Source organism: Dendronephthya gigantea, unplaced genomic scaffold (assembly GCF_004324835.1).
Source record: "Dendronephthya gigantea isolate DGI-Jeju-01 unplaced genomic scaffold, DenGig_1.0 000067F, whole genome shotgun sequence".
Lineage (NCBI taxonomy): Eukaryota > Metazoa > Cnidaria > Anthozoa > Malacalcyonacea > Nephtheidae > Dendronephthya > Dendronephthya gigantea.
Genome location: NW_021163077.1, coordinates 260,273 through 276,483, shown reverse-complemented (window position 1 = coordinate 276,483; position 16,211 = coordinate 260,273). Strand labels below are relative to the sequence as shown.

At 36.0% G+C, this 16,211-nt stretch overlaps 3 protein-coding genes across 3 annotated transcripts; all 3 read left to right on the top strand.

Moving 5' to 3' along the window:
* Nucleotides 1–231: 231 nt before the first annotated feature.
* Nucleotides 232–3,349, top strand: LOC114530920 (GPI-anchor transamidase-like). Its single transcript, XM_028552541.1, has 10 exons — nt 232–425; nt 732–823; nt 942–1,000; nt 1,109–1,219; nt 1,451–1,625; nt 1,711–1,828; nt 1,944–2,054; nt 2,176–2,253; nt 2,392–2,550; nt 2,755–3,349. The coding sequence occupies exons 1-10, from the start codon at nt 288–290 to the stop codon at nt 2,863–2,865; spliced, it is 1,152 nt and encodes a 383-aa protein (XP_028408342.1). The 5' UTR covers nt 232–287; the 3' UTR covers nt 2,866–3,349.
* A 3,179-nt stretch (nt 3,350–6,528) lies between these two features.
* Nucleotides 6,529–8,800, top strand: LOC114530967. The gene is made up of 2 exons (XM_028552593.1): nt 6,529–6,663; nt 7,437–8,800. Exons 1-2 carry the CDS (start codon nt 6,555–6,557, stop codon nt 8,147–8,149), a joined length of 822 nt encoding a protein of 273 aa, XP_028408394.1. The 5' UTR covers nt 6,529–6,554; the 3' UTR covers nt 8,150–8,800.
* Nucleotides 8,801–12,812: 4,012 nt separating this feature from the next.
* On the top strand, nt 12,813–15,728 carry LOC114530979 (muscle, skeletal receptor tyrosine-protein kinase-like). The gene has a single exon (XM_028552605.1). The coding sequence runs from the start codon at nt 12,974–12,976 to the stop codon at nt 15,044–15,046; it is 2,073 nt and encodes a 690-aa protein (XP_028408406.1). The 5' UTR covers nt 12,813–12,973; the 3' UTR covers nt 15,047–15,728.
* The last annotated feature ends 483 nt before the right edge of the window (nt 15,729–16,211 follow it).

Here is a 16,211-nt window from a genome sequence, read left to right as displayed (position 1 = left end):
GGAAACTGGAACACTTGTAACTATTAGACTAATCATTTTCGAATATTTATTAATCATTTTAGAATCTGGCAATGATCTTCCTAAACTCTTTCAAGAAAATATTTTGATATGTAACGGCAAAAACTGTAAAATTTCTGTAAAATTTTACCAATCTGTAACTTTTTCAAGCGTGATTTATTTTTACTACAAATGTATGAAAGATCAAATTTCACCAAAAAATTGAGTCGGACGGCTTCGTGACGAAATCGAAAGCGAGTAATTCCGATGATCAAGATAAATTTTTCAACATGGCGGCCGACAAGGCGTGGAAAAATTTAACTTTTCTTGGTTATTTGTTTATATTCTTGTTTTGCCATGTTTATAGTGCCACTCCTGACTTGTCTAAAGCATTCTCATCAAAGCACACCAACAACTGGGCTGTTATAGTATGTTCTTTTAATTTTAAAAAACATTTCACCAACTCACACCGACTCGTCACCGAGATCGCTTACGCGTGTATGGGCTGTATTGGGACACTATTGATGCAATCTCTAATCCACTTAGCAGTCTGATATTTAATGGTACAATACGGCGAAAGTACACTGGATCAGATTCTTGTGTCTTGTGTAATATTTAGGGCTGTGTCACCTCTGTAAACATTTATGCCTTTATAATTTCTGTCCCCATTGTGAAACACTACAAGGTATTTGTGATTATAACTGTTCTCTGAGTTTATTCTTAATTTTTTCAAGGTTTGTACCTCACGATTTTGGTTCAACTATCGCCATGTTGCTAATAGCTTGGCAATATATAGGAGTGTTAAACAATTGGGAATTCCAGATAGGTAAAACTAGTGGAATGTTTGAGTTTCAATAGCTGAACCACATTTGATACAGTAATTCACCATCTGTATGCAACATCTGTATATTGCATTTAAAAGCTCATTTTTGTCCATTGTTTAGTCACATTATTTTGATGTTAGCAGATGACATGGCTTGCAATGCTAGAAATCCCAGGCCAGGTAAAGAAATAATTTAACATTAGTTTGATTTCTTAAACATGCACTCATAACCCTAATGGCCTAATAATATACTGTAATACCATTACTGAAATATATTCAATATAATAGGGACTGTGTTTAGCAATTCAAATCAACAAACAAATGTTTATGGTGATGATGTTGAAGTTGATTACAGGGGGTATGAAGTCACTGTGGAAAACTTCATCCGAGTTATCACAGGTATTTATAGATGTGTTAATTAACGTTAATTATCATTAATTAACATTAATAATCTAATTAATGTTATAGTAGAACATCATTAATGTATCTAGCTCATCTTGATACAATAATCTTACAATTTTTGTGAGAATATGTTATCCTTCTTTATATATCTTTATACACATTCTCTAAATTACAATCTCTTAAAATGTCTCCCAGTGAATTTGTTGAAAAATTTTGATGTTTATCTAGGGCGTTTGCCAGCAAGTGTTCCACGGTCCAAAAGGTTACTTTCTGATGATAGAAGTAATATTCTAGTATATATGACTGGTCATGGTGGTGATGGATTCTTAAAATTTCAAGATTCAGAAGAAATATCAAACATTGAGTTGGCAGATGCCTTTGAACAGATGTGGCAAAAAGAAAGGTGCAAGATTTAGGGTAGAGATAGAATCGAGTATCTCTTTGGTATTATGGATTGGATATGGTATACTTCAACATTTTTTCTTCAGGTACCATGAGATATTCTTCATGGTTGACACATGCCAAGCAGGATCGATGCATCAACAATTTTACTCCCCAAATATTCTTGCTGTTGGAAGCAGTAAAGTTGGAGAAGATTCTTTGTCTGTAAGTCCAGGTTATCTAGTATGACTGGATGTTTTCCAGAGAAAATCTTTGAAATCGGAGATAGTAAAGTAAAGCATGAAGTGAAAATGGGTTTTTTCTTTTGTTAATTTGCTAGCATCATAGTGATCCAGAGATAGGTGTGTATGTTGTTGACCGATACACATATTATGTTCTACAATTCTTGGAGCAAGTTGAGCCTAACAGTAGAGCAACCATTGGCCAGTTGGTATGATGATGCTTTACTTGTCGTAATTTCCATTATAACAATGAATGGGCTTCTTGTAAATTGTTAACAATTTCTTCCTCAATGGACTTCTTATAGACTGTTGGTCTTTTAACTCTTTCAGTTTCAGTATTGTACACCAAGATTAGTCCAGTCTACTCCCAGTACAAGAATAGATCTGTTCCCAAGAGAAATCCAAGAGGTAGACTACTTTTACTTCCATGAAGTTGTTTATTCACGAAGTTTGCAATCACTATGAGTTTGCAATTGTTTGCAACTGTTTCAGTGTAAAACGTCTTTATACCTTGAATTATTTTTCGTTTTCATTCAATTCCCATAGGTTCTTGTGACAGATTTCTTTGGTAGTGTTCGCAATATTGAGCTATCCAATTCAACCAAACTTGTAATTCACGCGGAAAACAGCCATTTTGGAAATCAGGACGCCTTGCAAAAACAGAGATCATTGCGTTCTTTAGACAGTTTTCCATTGACACCTAAGGTATTCCAAAAGTGTCTGATTTAAAACAATTGGTGATTTTAATATTGCTAAAATGTAACTGGGCTTCATATATAAAGCACAGAATACAAACCTACGAGTTTTTATTCTGTGTATAAAGAGGTATAAGGAATAATCGTTGTGGTTATCTTATTCTGACTTATATGACAGACAAAATTTAATTTTTTTTTCGCTTTTTTCTCACAGGTTGTTTCAGAACATTTTACCCTCAGGTTTTCACTGACATTCTACTGTCTGTTGATACTCCTACTTGGTACCTGTGTTGGCACACTAGGAAGATCTGTTGGATTGCTATGATAATTTCAGACATTAGCTATATATGCGCCATTTATGCAAGCGATATTGATAAAAAGCTTCGGCCGCGAACGATTTCCAAAAACGGTTAATTCACAACAGGGTGAGGCCGTGGCTTGTTTAATAGCTTTTAGCCTTGGACAAGGCCTCTGGAGTATTTGCATTTTTCTTATAATTGGGTATCAAGATTCAGGCATTGTTGGCGTAATAATTTACCCAACATTTGACGTTTTGTGAATATATTTATAGTTATCATAAAAGTAGAAATATAATTTAAATAATGTGTAAAAGAGATGTCTGTTGAATTTCTAGAATTAGCACGAGGAACCAAAGTTAAAGTTCCAACTTCCAAGTGACTCAATGAACATATATTTGCATTTTTTGACCCTGTATGCATGGGTTGAGATTTGACCTCCACTACTTTCGAGGGAACATAAACCAATCAAATAACGATAGGTCTATCAGATCAACCAGCAAAATCTGAACTTCGCTAATGCGAAGAATCGTAAATATAAAACCTATAAGAACATATACATCGTTGCGCAAGACGGATTCGTAACATATAATCAGAAGCAGCATTTTAATGAATCAGCATTTTTGAGTACGTCGCGGTGACAAAAGGAAGGCGCATTCAACAGCTGACGACATCAAGCTGAGGCTCACTAATCACTAATGTACCATGCACACAGTCTGCTAAGCTAGCTAACTTAGGACACACGCGACTTTGATTGGTCAATTCTGTCACTATAACTCCTATATATATAGAACCGCCCCCCGCATATCAATTACCTCGTTTTGCATCCTCTATTAGCCGAATATATATATTAGAGACGGGAAACTCGTCTTAGACCACAGATGAGAAAGATAATATATATATATATATATATATATATATATATATATATATATATATATATATATATATATATATATATATAGCTTATCTGCGTCTTAGACGGGATACTGGTCTGGTGTGAATTCTGTCTGGTTTATCGTCCGAATTCTCCCGTCTAAACAGACGGGTAAGTTGGACGAGAAACCCCCGTCTGGACCAGAAACTCATCTTAAATTCGAATTTGGACGGATAAATCAGACGAGTTCCTCAAATATCAACATGGTCAAGGACGGAACAAGGCTTATAAGAGAAAATAAACAAATGATTATCGTAATAATTACGATTTCTTTTTCAGGCTTAGGGTTCAGCATTACCCGACCCATCATGCGTATAAATGTATCCATCCCTATTCATATTCAGACAGGTTTAACCATTCATATTCAGATAGGCAGCGTTGCATGGGGCGCGATTTTAATACCATTATACCATAACGTGCATAAGTGGGATGTACTTCATACAATGACTGTGTGACGTTGTTATCGGGATTCAAGCACTGTATCGATTTAAGTAGTTAAAAAACCCGACATGACTAAAACTGATGAAAAAATATAAATCTATTTGATACCTTCTGCCAGTTTTGGTTTCCGTTCGTTATGGCGACTTGCCAGTAAAAACGTGCGAATTTGTAGACTTATTTAATAGGTCATTTCAGCATCACGTTTCATGTCTATAATTGCAAAAGAGGGCTAATCTTAATATTTCAGCATATTCTTGTCAAGTTGGATCTCAACACTGCCAAACGTTTAAAAGGCTAAAACCTGAACTCGATTTAGTTTTACTTGTGCACAATGCTTTGAAAGGTCAAAAAGTGCGAACTGACAGAATCTATTGAAATCGCAGATATACATCATATACGCGCAATTATGTTGTATAATGCTACATGCACTATTAAAAGTTTATTTAGCTGTATGACAAAATTCGGACTCTATAAAGATACATGCAGTGTTAAATGGAGTTGTGACAAACAGCTTCAAACTCTAAAAAGGGTCATTTCAAGACACTTTTTAATCCTATAAGATTATCGTAGGATGTCACGAAATCTACTAAAGAGAAGCAGAGGGAAAGTGGAAAAGAACTTGCCCACCGGCTCATCTAAGAGTGTGGATTTCTTACAAATTCACCAGCAAATACAAAATGGTGCTGCAATACGTCACATGAATCTGCTAGATTTTCGCAGCTGTGTAACGGTACTGCACCTTTCCTGTAGGCTTTGCCTTTTCCAGCGAAGAAAACCTGGGAACGAGGTTGATGGAACAAACACAGGGATTGTGATTTTAGGGCGCCATCGGCTACAAAATTATTAGTATTACATTATAGTAATATTTACACAGAAAGCTCCCATCACATACGTGCATGGTTTTCAGGCAGGTCCTGTATAGAATTCATTATTACAATAATACATGCATATAAGTATATATTACAATAAAATCAGTATAAGAATTATAAAAATAGAATAAGTTACAAACAAAGTTCGTATCGTAATCGCGTGAACATCTCGATTAAGCTCGCCTTTAAATTCCGCAAACCAACACAGAAATGTGAATTTGCCTAGCTCGATATCGAGGTTTAAACCCAGCCAACCTCTGTCTACAATGGCAAATCGTTGAAACGAATTAAAAACACTAATCTCATGCAGAACCCTGTCACTAAAAAAATTGATCTAACGGGTCAGTTAAGGGCTACTCCACTCCCAGGGTAATTTCGCTGTGTTGATATGGATACAAGGTTGAGCATGTGCTTGTTTGTTGTCATAAAGACTTATTCCAATACCTCAAAGTCCCCTCACGCTTTGTTGAATCTCGGGTAACCGGGCTCATGTGAACAGCCCTTATGAAACTTAAACTGAAATACGCGAAATGCGTCAATAAAAGCTACGTTAAATAAAAAAAACGTGAAATGAAAGATTGCCGAAAAAGTGCGCAATCACAATATAGGTTGGAACTGAAAGGTTAAACTGAACTCCCGGTGCTTATCTGTCATTAGATCATTGTGAATCAAATTGACGATTTAACTCGAACGTGATATACATGCAATGGAATGTGACTGAAGCCCTGATTCCACAGACGAAATTTTCAAGCGAAATGCGAATATTTCGACTGCTTCTTTTGAATTGTGAGCAATCAAGCAGAATTGATTTCTTCGAGTGATCACAATTTAAAAGAAACAGGCTAAATATTTCGCATTTCGCAGAGAAAAAGCACCCGTGGAATCAGGCCTTATATACGTATAATATAAACTTCAACTTCCAACCACGTGCAAATTAACAAAAAATCCCTACTCACATATGTTTGCATTATTTGTTATTACGGAAACCACTTAGTATTTCACTAAACTATAGAACGATTAGAAAAATAAAAACTTCGTAAAAAGTTCGTATTTTCACGGATTTTAAGGCTGTCTGACACGAGCGTCGTTTTCGAGCGTTTTAAAAATCGTTTTTGCCTAGAATATCATTTTGACGCCTGCCCATGCACATGCACATATATAAATATATATAATTGTAAAAGCTGCTGAAACTAAATAATAAAAATTTATATGTGTATTAATTTCAGTTTGACATGACATACTCATAAGCTATTTCTCCACATATATATTTATGTTCATATATAGTACCAGTTAAACGGCTGGCAAGCAAAGGGCGTGAAGTCACAAAAGATCACCCAACATAAATCAGATCACAAATCAGATCACGCGACATTCTTCACTTTGTATCAAGCCTATTAAGGAGAGGCTGTTTTCTTCCACTTTGGAAACAAGGCGAAGATATTAAATCAATTAAGTAACTTTCATTTTAAAGATGGTATTCTCAAAAGCACTGTACTTTGTGCTCCTTTTATACACAGTAAATTCGGGCGAAAGTCGAAGCCTGAAAAGTGATTTCAGTCTTGAGAGGAGAACTAGAGTTGGTACGTACTTAGTGATCCGCTTTGTTTGCGTTATATATTATAGGTTTAGGGGGTTTGCATGCATGCATGTATACTCTTTCAACGTCTCTGTGCGTCTGCAAAGGTCTCTGTCCCAGTTAACATGACGCTTTTATAAAACTTATATTAATAAAGGTATAGGTATATAACAATTAAGTATTATCACAGATTACAGATTGATAACAGATATAGTGTGCGAGAAGAGTTTCATATGCATGTATATATATAACTGTCTGCAGAACGATTCGGTGAAACCCTACATATATGTTTCGATCTTCCAGAGGCAGAGGGCACTATTTTATGACCATAAGACCATTCTATAACCAAATTGGCCTATATTATATAAATACAGGACAGCAAAGTGATGAACTGGTCACTCAGTGGCTCTTAATGAACAATATAAACTTTCCGAGTCATCATAAAATCGAGTTGACACATTCTATGATCTATATAGTCGATTCTTCACTCGACGAATATATATACTGATTTTATAGTCTATTATAAATACACGCATGCAGTTTATATTTTTTAATACTTTATCCAAAACTTTATTTATATAATAATTTAAACAATCAAATACCATATCATTGCAAGAACGAATACAGCTAAACTATATAATATTGATTTTAGTGTTGCAGTTAAAATATTATAAATTTCATAAAAGTTATGAAAAATAGCTAATGGTAGTAATGCAATTTTATTTTAAAAATTAATGCTGTTTTAATTACATGCATTTTCTTGTTCAATTGCTGCAGTTTCCTACAGCACCGAAGTCGACAATTTTTTCAAGAAATTGTTCCCAACTGATCCTTCGTGTTTAAACTTAGCAAAGAAAAAAAATACTCGATTTAGTACGTATAACCAGGATATTCAAAAAGCTGTCCAGTTGGTCAATATATACACCCAAGATTGCAAGGCATACGTGGGCAGTACCGGAAAACCTTTATACGACACTTTAAACACAAACCTTAGAAGTGGAAGGCCTTCTCCCATTTGGAGTGAAATGGCTGCATTACTGAGCAAAGGTCTTGTTCTTCTTGGGCCTAAAGATTTCAAAAGCCTTTACCGTGGTTGTCATTGTGCAGCTGTTACGCTGGGTAAACCGTTCTCGTTCAATCAATTTGCCAGCACAACAACCAAACCAGGTGTCGCTGTCCAGTTCCTTTTAGCACCAAAAGGAAAATCGTTCATTCATATAAAAAACGCAAGAGGGACGGATATACAGCCATATTCGCATTTTCCAGGTGAACAGGAAATTTTGTTGGACCCCAATATAAACCTGAATGTGGTGCAAGTCGAAACCGACATTAAACGAATACGCGCAGAAATTAAGAAAATATTACCAACCGCTGTCATACCAGACAACACCGTCGCAAAGTATGTTGTTCTTGATGGCTCAAGAGCAACAAAAAGAACGAAAGATGGATTTTGGAGCACATGTACCTGTGGGAATCTTAACAAGTTTTAAAACACGTATACATTTTCCAAGTTATAATAACAATGAATACGTCATGATATAACAATGTAAAAGAAATTATTTATATATTGGTTCATTGTACATTGGGTAATTAGGATATTTGGTAATTAGAGATTTAGAGTAATTGGAATAGCTAATTAGTCCATCGAAGACATTCAATCGGACAGAGAGACATTCTGTGCATGCCATGAGACCAGCATTTAGGTACAGGTAAATCGAGAAGCTGAGCAGTTGTGTAGTGAGAGTTGATAGAGATACAGGGCGTGTAAGAAAATCAACATTTGTTAAGTGAATTGTGTATGGTGTTACAATATTCTAAATATTCTATGACGTGTCGTGTCATGGTTTACAAAAAATAACAAAATGATATGTCATATAGTAAAAATGTGAAAGAAATGGATTATATTGTATAGTATTCAAATAATTAGTATATATCGGTTCCAAATCTTGCTATATTACGGGTAACCTCAGTCATATAGTTACAGTTTATAATGTTATTCTAAAAATTGGTATTCCAATTCTTTTAAATATTAGTATTTCAAGTATAGGACAGTTTTCAGAGTCCAATGACACTTTCCCTAAACATGTTTTCTAAAACATGTTTTCTACTGATTCAGGTAGTGTCACTAGCAGAGTCCATAGGCTATGGCACACCACCGCTAAACTTCCAACATTTCGCCCACGGTCCAACCCCTTCTGGACGCAGCCTGACTTTCGGGAAATGCGTCAGCAAGGTGAACCCCATTTACTGTACGTGCAGTGTGAATCGCACGATTACCGACAAAGAGGAACGCAACCACAATATGGGTTAAAAGGTTAAACTGAATCCCCTGGTGCTTATCTGTCATTAGATCATTGGCAATCAATGTATAGCGATTTACGAACGTGATACAATAAAATTTTAATATAAATGGATTGTGAAATCGGGATAAACTTCCTCTCACGTATTCACAACAATTTCCCTATACTCATATACTTTTTCACTGCACCAATCCCTGGTATGTAGAGGTGTAATATGAAAATTTATTTCCCTGTCGAGTTTTGTAGGATTCCTTGAGGGCCACAAGTTTACCAATCTATTGTAAGGTGTTACCCTCTTGAAATAAAGTTTTTATCTTATCTTATCTTATCCTTGTCTCAGAAGTTAAAACCAGGTACGACTGTTTTGTTTGATTATAGTCACGTCTGGACTGATGGACTTAGTGCTTGCTTGTACAATAATCACCTTGACCGCTAGGCGCGTGAAACTCAGAGTTGCGACGGCAAAAGCTGGTATAGATACTATAGAGTCGATATAGATATATATATATGGATAAATAGAAATTGAGATACGAGATGATTGGATGATCAGCTGGTTAGTTTTTAGTAGTAAATTTTACTTTTATTGCAACTGTAAGGGCTCCTTTCCAATCATCGTAGAAACAGCGAGAAACGTACTCGCACGCCCACTGCAGCACAGCGGTTAACACAAAAGCATTCCATTCCATTCCTTGCAGCGAGTAAGTTTGTCATTAGGGTGTAAAAAAGTGCCTTAAGAACGGTGTCTACATTGAATATTTGAGCTTACCTTGTCTCTTGGCACGTTATCGCAAGCATAGGAACTAATTAACAGGAAGGAAATATGAAATATAATCCTTGGAGAACTTGTAAACATCAACCCTACCCTAATTATAGCCCTTGTAATTTGGCTTCTCCTTTCGTTTTTGGTTGCATTTTGTGATGTTGACAATGCCTGAAAATTCTGTTGTTTACGTATAAAGCGACCACGGGCATGCATAAGTCAGTTTGTTTTCTAAAACCACGTAAAAGCTCTTGCATGCGCAACTCACTCTCTTCTTCATATTGCAACATTTCCTTAGTTCTTTTTCCAAATTCTAAACGTGAAACAAGACAATGACAGGAAGCAGTGCAATAATTATTTACCAAACCGTCGGGTTCTGGTGAAAGATAATTTTCGCTGGGTTTTTATTCAGAATATTTACTTCATATTAAAATACAAAACCTTATAGACATGCAATGAAAAGATAATAAGTATGAGCCCAAAGGGATAATCGATATAGAAAAATTTGTAAGGCACTCCGAGCTAGGGGTTGGTTTATTAACTTCAAGAGCACTTGACCATTAAGGAAGGAAGAAATGTGAAGATGTTACTTGAGCCGACGAATGATATATGACTCAATAACCGTTTGTTTTCCTCCAAATTAGGTAAAGCCTGCTAAACGGTTCAGTATAATATGGCATATATTTCCAATAATATGCATAAAATCCCGTACATTTATACGTAATGCTTTGAAAAGAGTATAGGGTTACAGAGTAATATATTATAGCAATGCACTTCAATGACCATGAGTTATAGATTAGATAATATGGGATATGTTCTAAAAACCACAATATGGTTGACATTTGAAGGGTCAAAAAACAATCTTTATCTGTCAACGTATAATTATATAAAGGAAGTATAGTGAAGAATGAAAATTCTAATGAGTTATTTTGTTGAGATTTTCTTCTTTGTTGGCATAGTGAATGATTATATAGGAACAGAATACGAAGCTAGCGGATGGGTTATGGGCATAACTTGGTATGAATTAGGGCAACTTAGCTATAATCAGTTTTCAGTAAACGATACTAACGTATTGTCCACGTGCATCAACTGACAATTGCACGTGTCTTTACTAATCGTAATGTGTAAATGGTCCTTATAATTTCATATAATAAGATGGTCATTATTTTCAAGGCTTGGGCTTGTTTCAAGCATAACACTTCTCAGCAGTCGAATGACTTTTCACTTACATATATGCAACCACAGTTAATATGCAACAGGGTGGTCGTCGTAGACACTTTTCATTCATACTGATGACGTCAAACAATGAGATAAAGCAGAATTCTCCCGGTCGTCAATCATAGCTTATACTGTAAATCACGTTTCGTGATACAAAAATAAGTCTAATGTGAATCTAGTGTTCTAATGTAAAATGTGAACAATATTTTTCCCTTTTCGTGAAGTATGAGCTGAACATTCCCCCTTTCTTATCCCCCGCATGGGCAGTACTGCGTTTGAACTTCAGACCATATCTGAGGGACAGTATGCCCTAGCCCCAAAGGTGGCAACCGTCTAATGCAAAATAGAATACAAAAGCAAACGGTGAGAAAAGTAGCGGTAATTATATTATAAGTATAGGTCTAACGTCTAAGTGATTCGTGAATATTTCTACAAAAACGTTTTTGAAATTATGTCTAGGATATGCTAATTCGTGGATATCAAAACGTGAAGACTTAACGCATCGGTAATAGAAGAACCTGATAAAATTCCTTGGTGTCTAGCGGCGATAAAGAAAGTAAAAAAGAATTGCGTAGGTGGATCATACATATAGGGACCTTAAGATACACCAAATCTACGACGCGAACGTGAACTGAAATTAGACGGCAGTGTCAGAATGTCTTTTAATTAGTTTTACATACAGCTCTGACCTTGTTTACCAAAAGGAGTCCATAATTTCTATTCCTGTTGTGAAACTGTGGAAATGAAGACAGTATTACTTCACGTCCGCGTCGTACATTTTTGGTGAATCTTAGGTCCCTAATTATGCGAGGACTAAGCTGTCAATGCTTCTGCGGGACTCACATGTACAGATACCATATGGCTTCAACAGCTACTAATGTAGTATATTTTTGGCATTGCTGCGGATTTTTTTTCCTCTTTGACGTACGTGTTTTGCTACTTTGCCAACTTTGAAGTAACTTATCATGCAATCAATTAACTTCAAGAAATTATTTTAATAAACGAATTGTTTATTTTGTTAATAAAACTGATACCTGTAACAATACAACACCTAACAGGTAGGAGAATTATTGTCTCTCTACAATGACAATTTGCGGTATTCCGCAAGAATCATTAGTAAGTCATTTTGGATTTATCTGCAACAGTTTTGGAGCCAAATAATTGTCAACGGCTATACAGCTGATTTTAAAGCAACTCTTATCTTTCTCTAGACCTAGTATAAGGATAACATCGCTTTTTGTCATAATTTTGCGCAACACACACAGAGTGGGATTTGACCGGCCTCAGCATGCTAAAAGCATGAATTTTACATTGTCAATAAAGCGTCATTTTGTCACCAAATCTGGAACCAATTATAGATTACAGATTGATAATCTGCTATCTAATTCTGTAGAATTTCCGTAGTAAAACTCGATCCTCCGAAATCTATTTCAAATGGGAGTATTTAACTCAGGTGTTTATATGGAAATATTATTTCATTATAAACTATAAAGGGAACTGAACTTTATCCAGCTTATAGAACTAATCCAAAAACAAGCAAACTTCCTTAAGCAGGAGGAAGACCGCGGGAATTCCGCTCATTGTTCTCCACAATCCCATGACAGCGTTGAGATGTAAATGAATCTTAAATTACAAGCGTAAATATTACGAATTTTTGTAGCTAGATGGAAAGTTTTATGATAATACTGCAGTTAATGCAATATTAAATGAAGATAGATCGATACACTTGAGACATTCAGCGTAAAGAGCTTTGAGTTTTTATGACGAAATGACGGCTTTATCACCTTGAGTTTTCCGGTATAACCGGTTGTTGATTGACGTTGATTGGTCAATGACGCTCGTCATGTGACCCACCCTGAATTCGTGAATGGAATGTTGTGTTTACGTTGTGTTCGAAGGTGTGATCACGGCGTATTTTCTTGCTTCTCCGATTACTACGGCATAAGAAATGTTCTTATCTTACTCACTTCCTGATATATATATGACATGGTGAGACAGGTCAAAGCTGACATCGAATTAAAAGCTGTAACGGCACGATGGCGAGCAAAACTCGAGGAAAAAATCAACGTTTAATATGTATCGCCATTTTGATGTTGTTTCTTGTTTTCGAAACAACACAAGCGGGGATATCGTTGTACATTCATCGCACGTTTGCTGCCGATCAAATGGGTTTGGATACAAAAAATGATATATTTTTAATCAAGAATGGGAAAAGGAATGATGTATTTAACAATCCTGCCCTATTTAGACAGACAACAACTCCACTGGCAGCGACCTTGAACCGGGTTGAACTAACATGGCAAGCTTTCAACCACGAAGAACGTTATTCGTTGCGTGTGACCTCGGGAAATCTCAAAATCATGAAAAATCCGACCGTGAGTCTACCAAATCTGAAAGGAATTATATCTAAAGCATCTGACACGTTTGAGGTTTCTTTAAAATGCACGGGTTTGGTTCAAGGACTAGTCGATATTCATTTTGCGTTGAACTATACAAATTACATGAAGACCACCGGGCGCTCGTTGGAATTCACGCTGGAATTTGTTCTTTCGAAACATTGCGATCGAAGCGAAAAGAGTCTTAAGAAGGGAGCAAATGAATCAAGTAATCAAAAGCCAGTAGATCGAACGCTTGTAGTCACGGTTAGCGCTGTTTTAGCCTTTCTCGTTTGTGTCATTCTAGCTGTCGTGTTTTTCTGGCGGTACGTGAAGCGAATACGAAAAAAATTTAGCTTCGATGAAGGGCTAGAGAGATTAGCCTCTCCTAGAGAGAGCTTTGGGTCATCAAGTATTTCGATTCCTGTGCCATCTCAAGTTCCTACTGTTGTATATTCTCCCAAAAAACACACGTCCGGACAATTCTGTACGAAAGTTGCGAAATGTGATGAAAAACCTCGTGAAACAACAATACAAGGGCATTCTTGCGAGACGCGTGTAGTAACAAGCTCACAACAAGATCTTAGTAATGTCCCGTACAGACCTTTTTCATTTAACAGACAATCATCGAGCAAAGAAAGTAAGCTTTTTACACAAATAAGCATCCCAGAAGATGAAGTGTTTATTTCAGATGAAACTGACGTAGCACTGGCACAAAGTCAAGACGAACATAATGAAACATTATCGCTGGCGAAAGATGCATCGGACAGTCAGTTAGCTTTTGCGACATTGAATGAATATTGGTCCGAAAAGCTGGGTGAGAGTGTAAAATCTCGCGATCATGTCGAAATTCGTAGCGAGGTATTAGGACAAGGCACTTTTGGACGTGTAATGCGTGGGAAGCTAATCGTGGCGTGCAAAGCTACGGAAGCCGATGTTGATTTAGCTGTGAAAATTTGTCAGGAAGATGTCGATTTCGACCAAATGATCGCCTTTGTTAACGAAGCAATTTTAATGAAAAAATTGTCGCACGAAAATCTACTAAACCTACTTGGTGTAGTTCTTCAAGTTGGCTCATCTCCGCTTATTTTAACTTCATACATGCAACATGGTGATTTGCATAAATTCTTACGCCATTCCCGCGGAATTGGTATTCGAAGACAGCTCATTGGTTCTAAGCAGTTGGTAAATTTTGGAAGTCAAATAGCCAGAGGTATGGAATACCTTGCGAGTCAAAAAATCGTTCATCGAGATTTAGCAGCAAGAAATTGTTTGGTTGATGGCAATTTAAACATCAAGATTGGTGATTTTGGCTTAGCAAGAGAACTGAAACAATTTAGTTTGCATAAAATGGAGCAACCTACGCAGTTGGCTGTGAAATGGCTTGCATTGGAAAGTTTATTGTACTATATCTTTACTGAAAAGAGTGATGTGTGGTCATTTGGTATTGTCTTATGGGAGTTAGTGACTCTTGGCTCCCAGCCTTATGCAGGATTAGATAATTATGAGGTTATGCCTTATCTTGAGACTGGTAAGCGTTTGCCCAGACCATTGCGGTGCCCTGATGACCTATACAGTATTATGCAGTCCTGCTGGTTACCCACACCGGAAGAACGGCCAACATTCAGTGTCCTTGTTCACAAATTAGAAGATTATGAACTCCGTCTCCGACCATCTTGTATCACATTTGAATTTGATGAGGACACCATAGAGATGTCTGATGGATTGTTTTAGGTAGTGAATTTTTTGGTTGTGAATGTAGTGTTAACAAACACCTGACTTTGCCTACACTAAGCAAAGGTTTATCTAGCAAAGAGAATATCATGTGTTCATTGTTCAAACAGTTGAATTTGACTTGTATATAGAGAGAGTATATCTTTAATTATTCAAAATTTATTAATATATGGTCATTTGACCATAGGAAACAGATATATAATAATATTATTAAATAACTATATCATTTTCTCTCGTCCTATATTGCTGATAGCCAACTAAGTGCAATGCACCTTATCAGCTTAGTGAGCTTATAGGACTAAAGCTCTCAGGTTAATATATTGTAAGAGTGATAGATGAGCTAACTGAAAAACACAAATAAATCTTTTACTAAAAGGCCTCTTTTAGTTCATTTATCACTCAAAGGTATCTTGAAGATAATGCCTACAGCAAACCCCTGTTTGATACAAATTTATATCAAACAAGTGTATTTATATACAATACTACATGTATAATTATTCAACCTTTACCAATGTATATAGTGTATATTTTGTACATATTCCCTGCTTGTTACTGTGTAGCGAAGACATTTTCGCAGTGTGTAATCTATCTAAAACAGATGTAAGTTAAAGTTGTCAGGTCATTGATGCTATTTTTGTACAATAAAAGATACCCATACCATGTAATGAGTATACCTGTTAGTCATTGCTAAAAACGTTTGGTTTCTAAACTGGTAAAAGATTGTATTTCGTTTTCAATTCCTGATGGTATTACGTGAATGTATAGATACTTAAAATTCTACAAAATGGGAGATTGGCTTATTGATAACATGAGAATACTTTCGTCAAAACAGGAATTCGGTGTGAATATAGAAAGAGCTTTATAGTCTCATAACAGTTTGTTGGGTATGAAAGACAAAAATTAAACTTTATATTGTATTTTTACTTTAGTATTTGTTCAGCGGCAGTAAGTTCCGTGTTTGTGTGTTATTCAGAGCGCTTATAGTCTCATATTTGGTAATAAAGGCTTTTAAGTCGAAATGAGAATCTCAGAATACCTTACGTTTTTGCGAACACAGCTGGCTTAACCTTAGGTCTAAAATCCTAAGTTTGAAAGAATTTGTAACATGTATCAAGGATTGGGTGGAATAGTTAACTCCCTGTTTATCACTGTTTTGGTTCCTTTA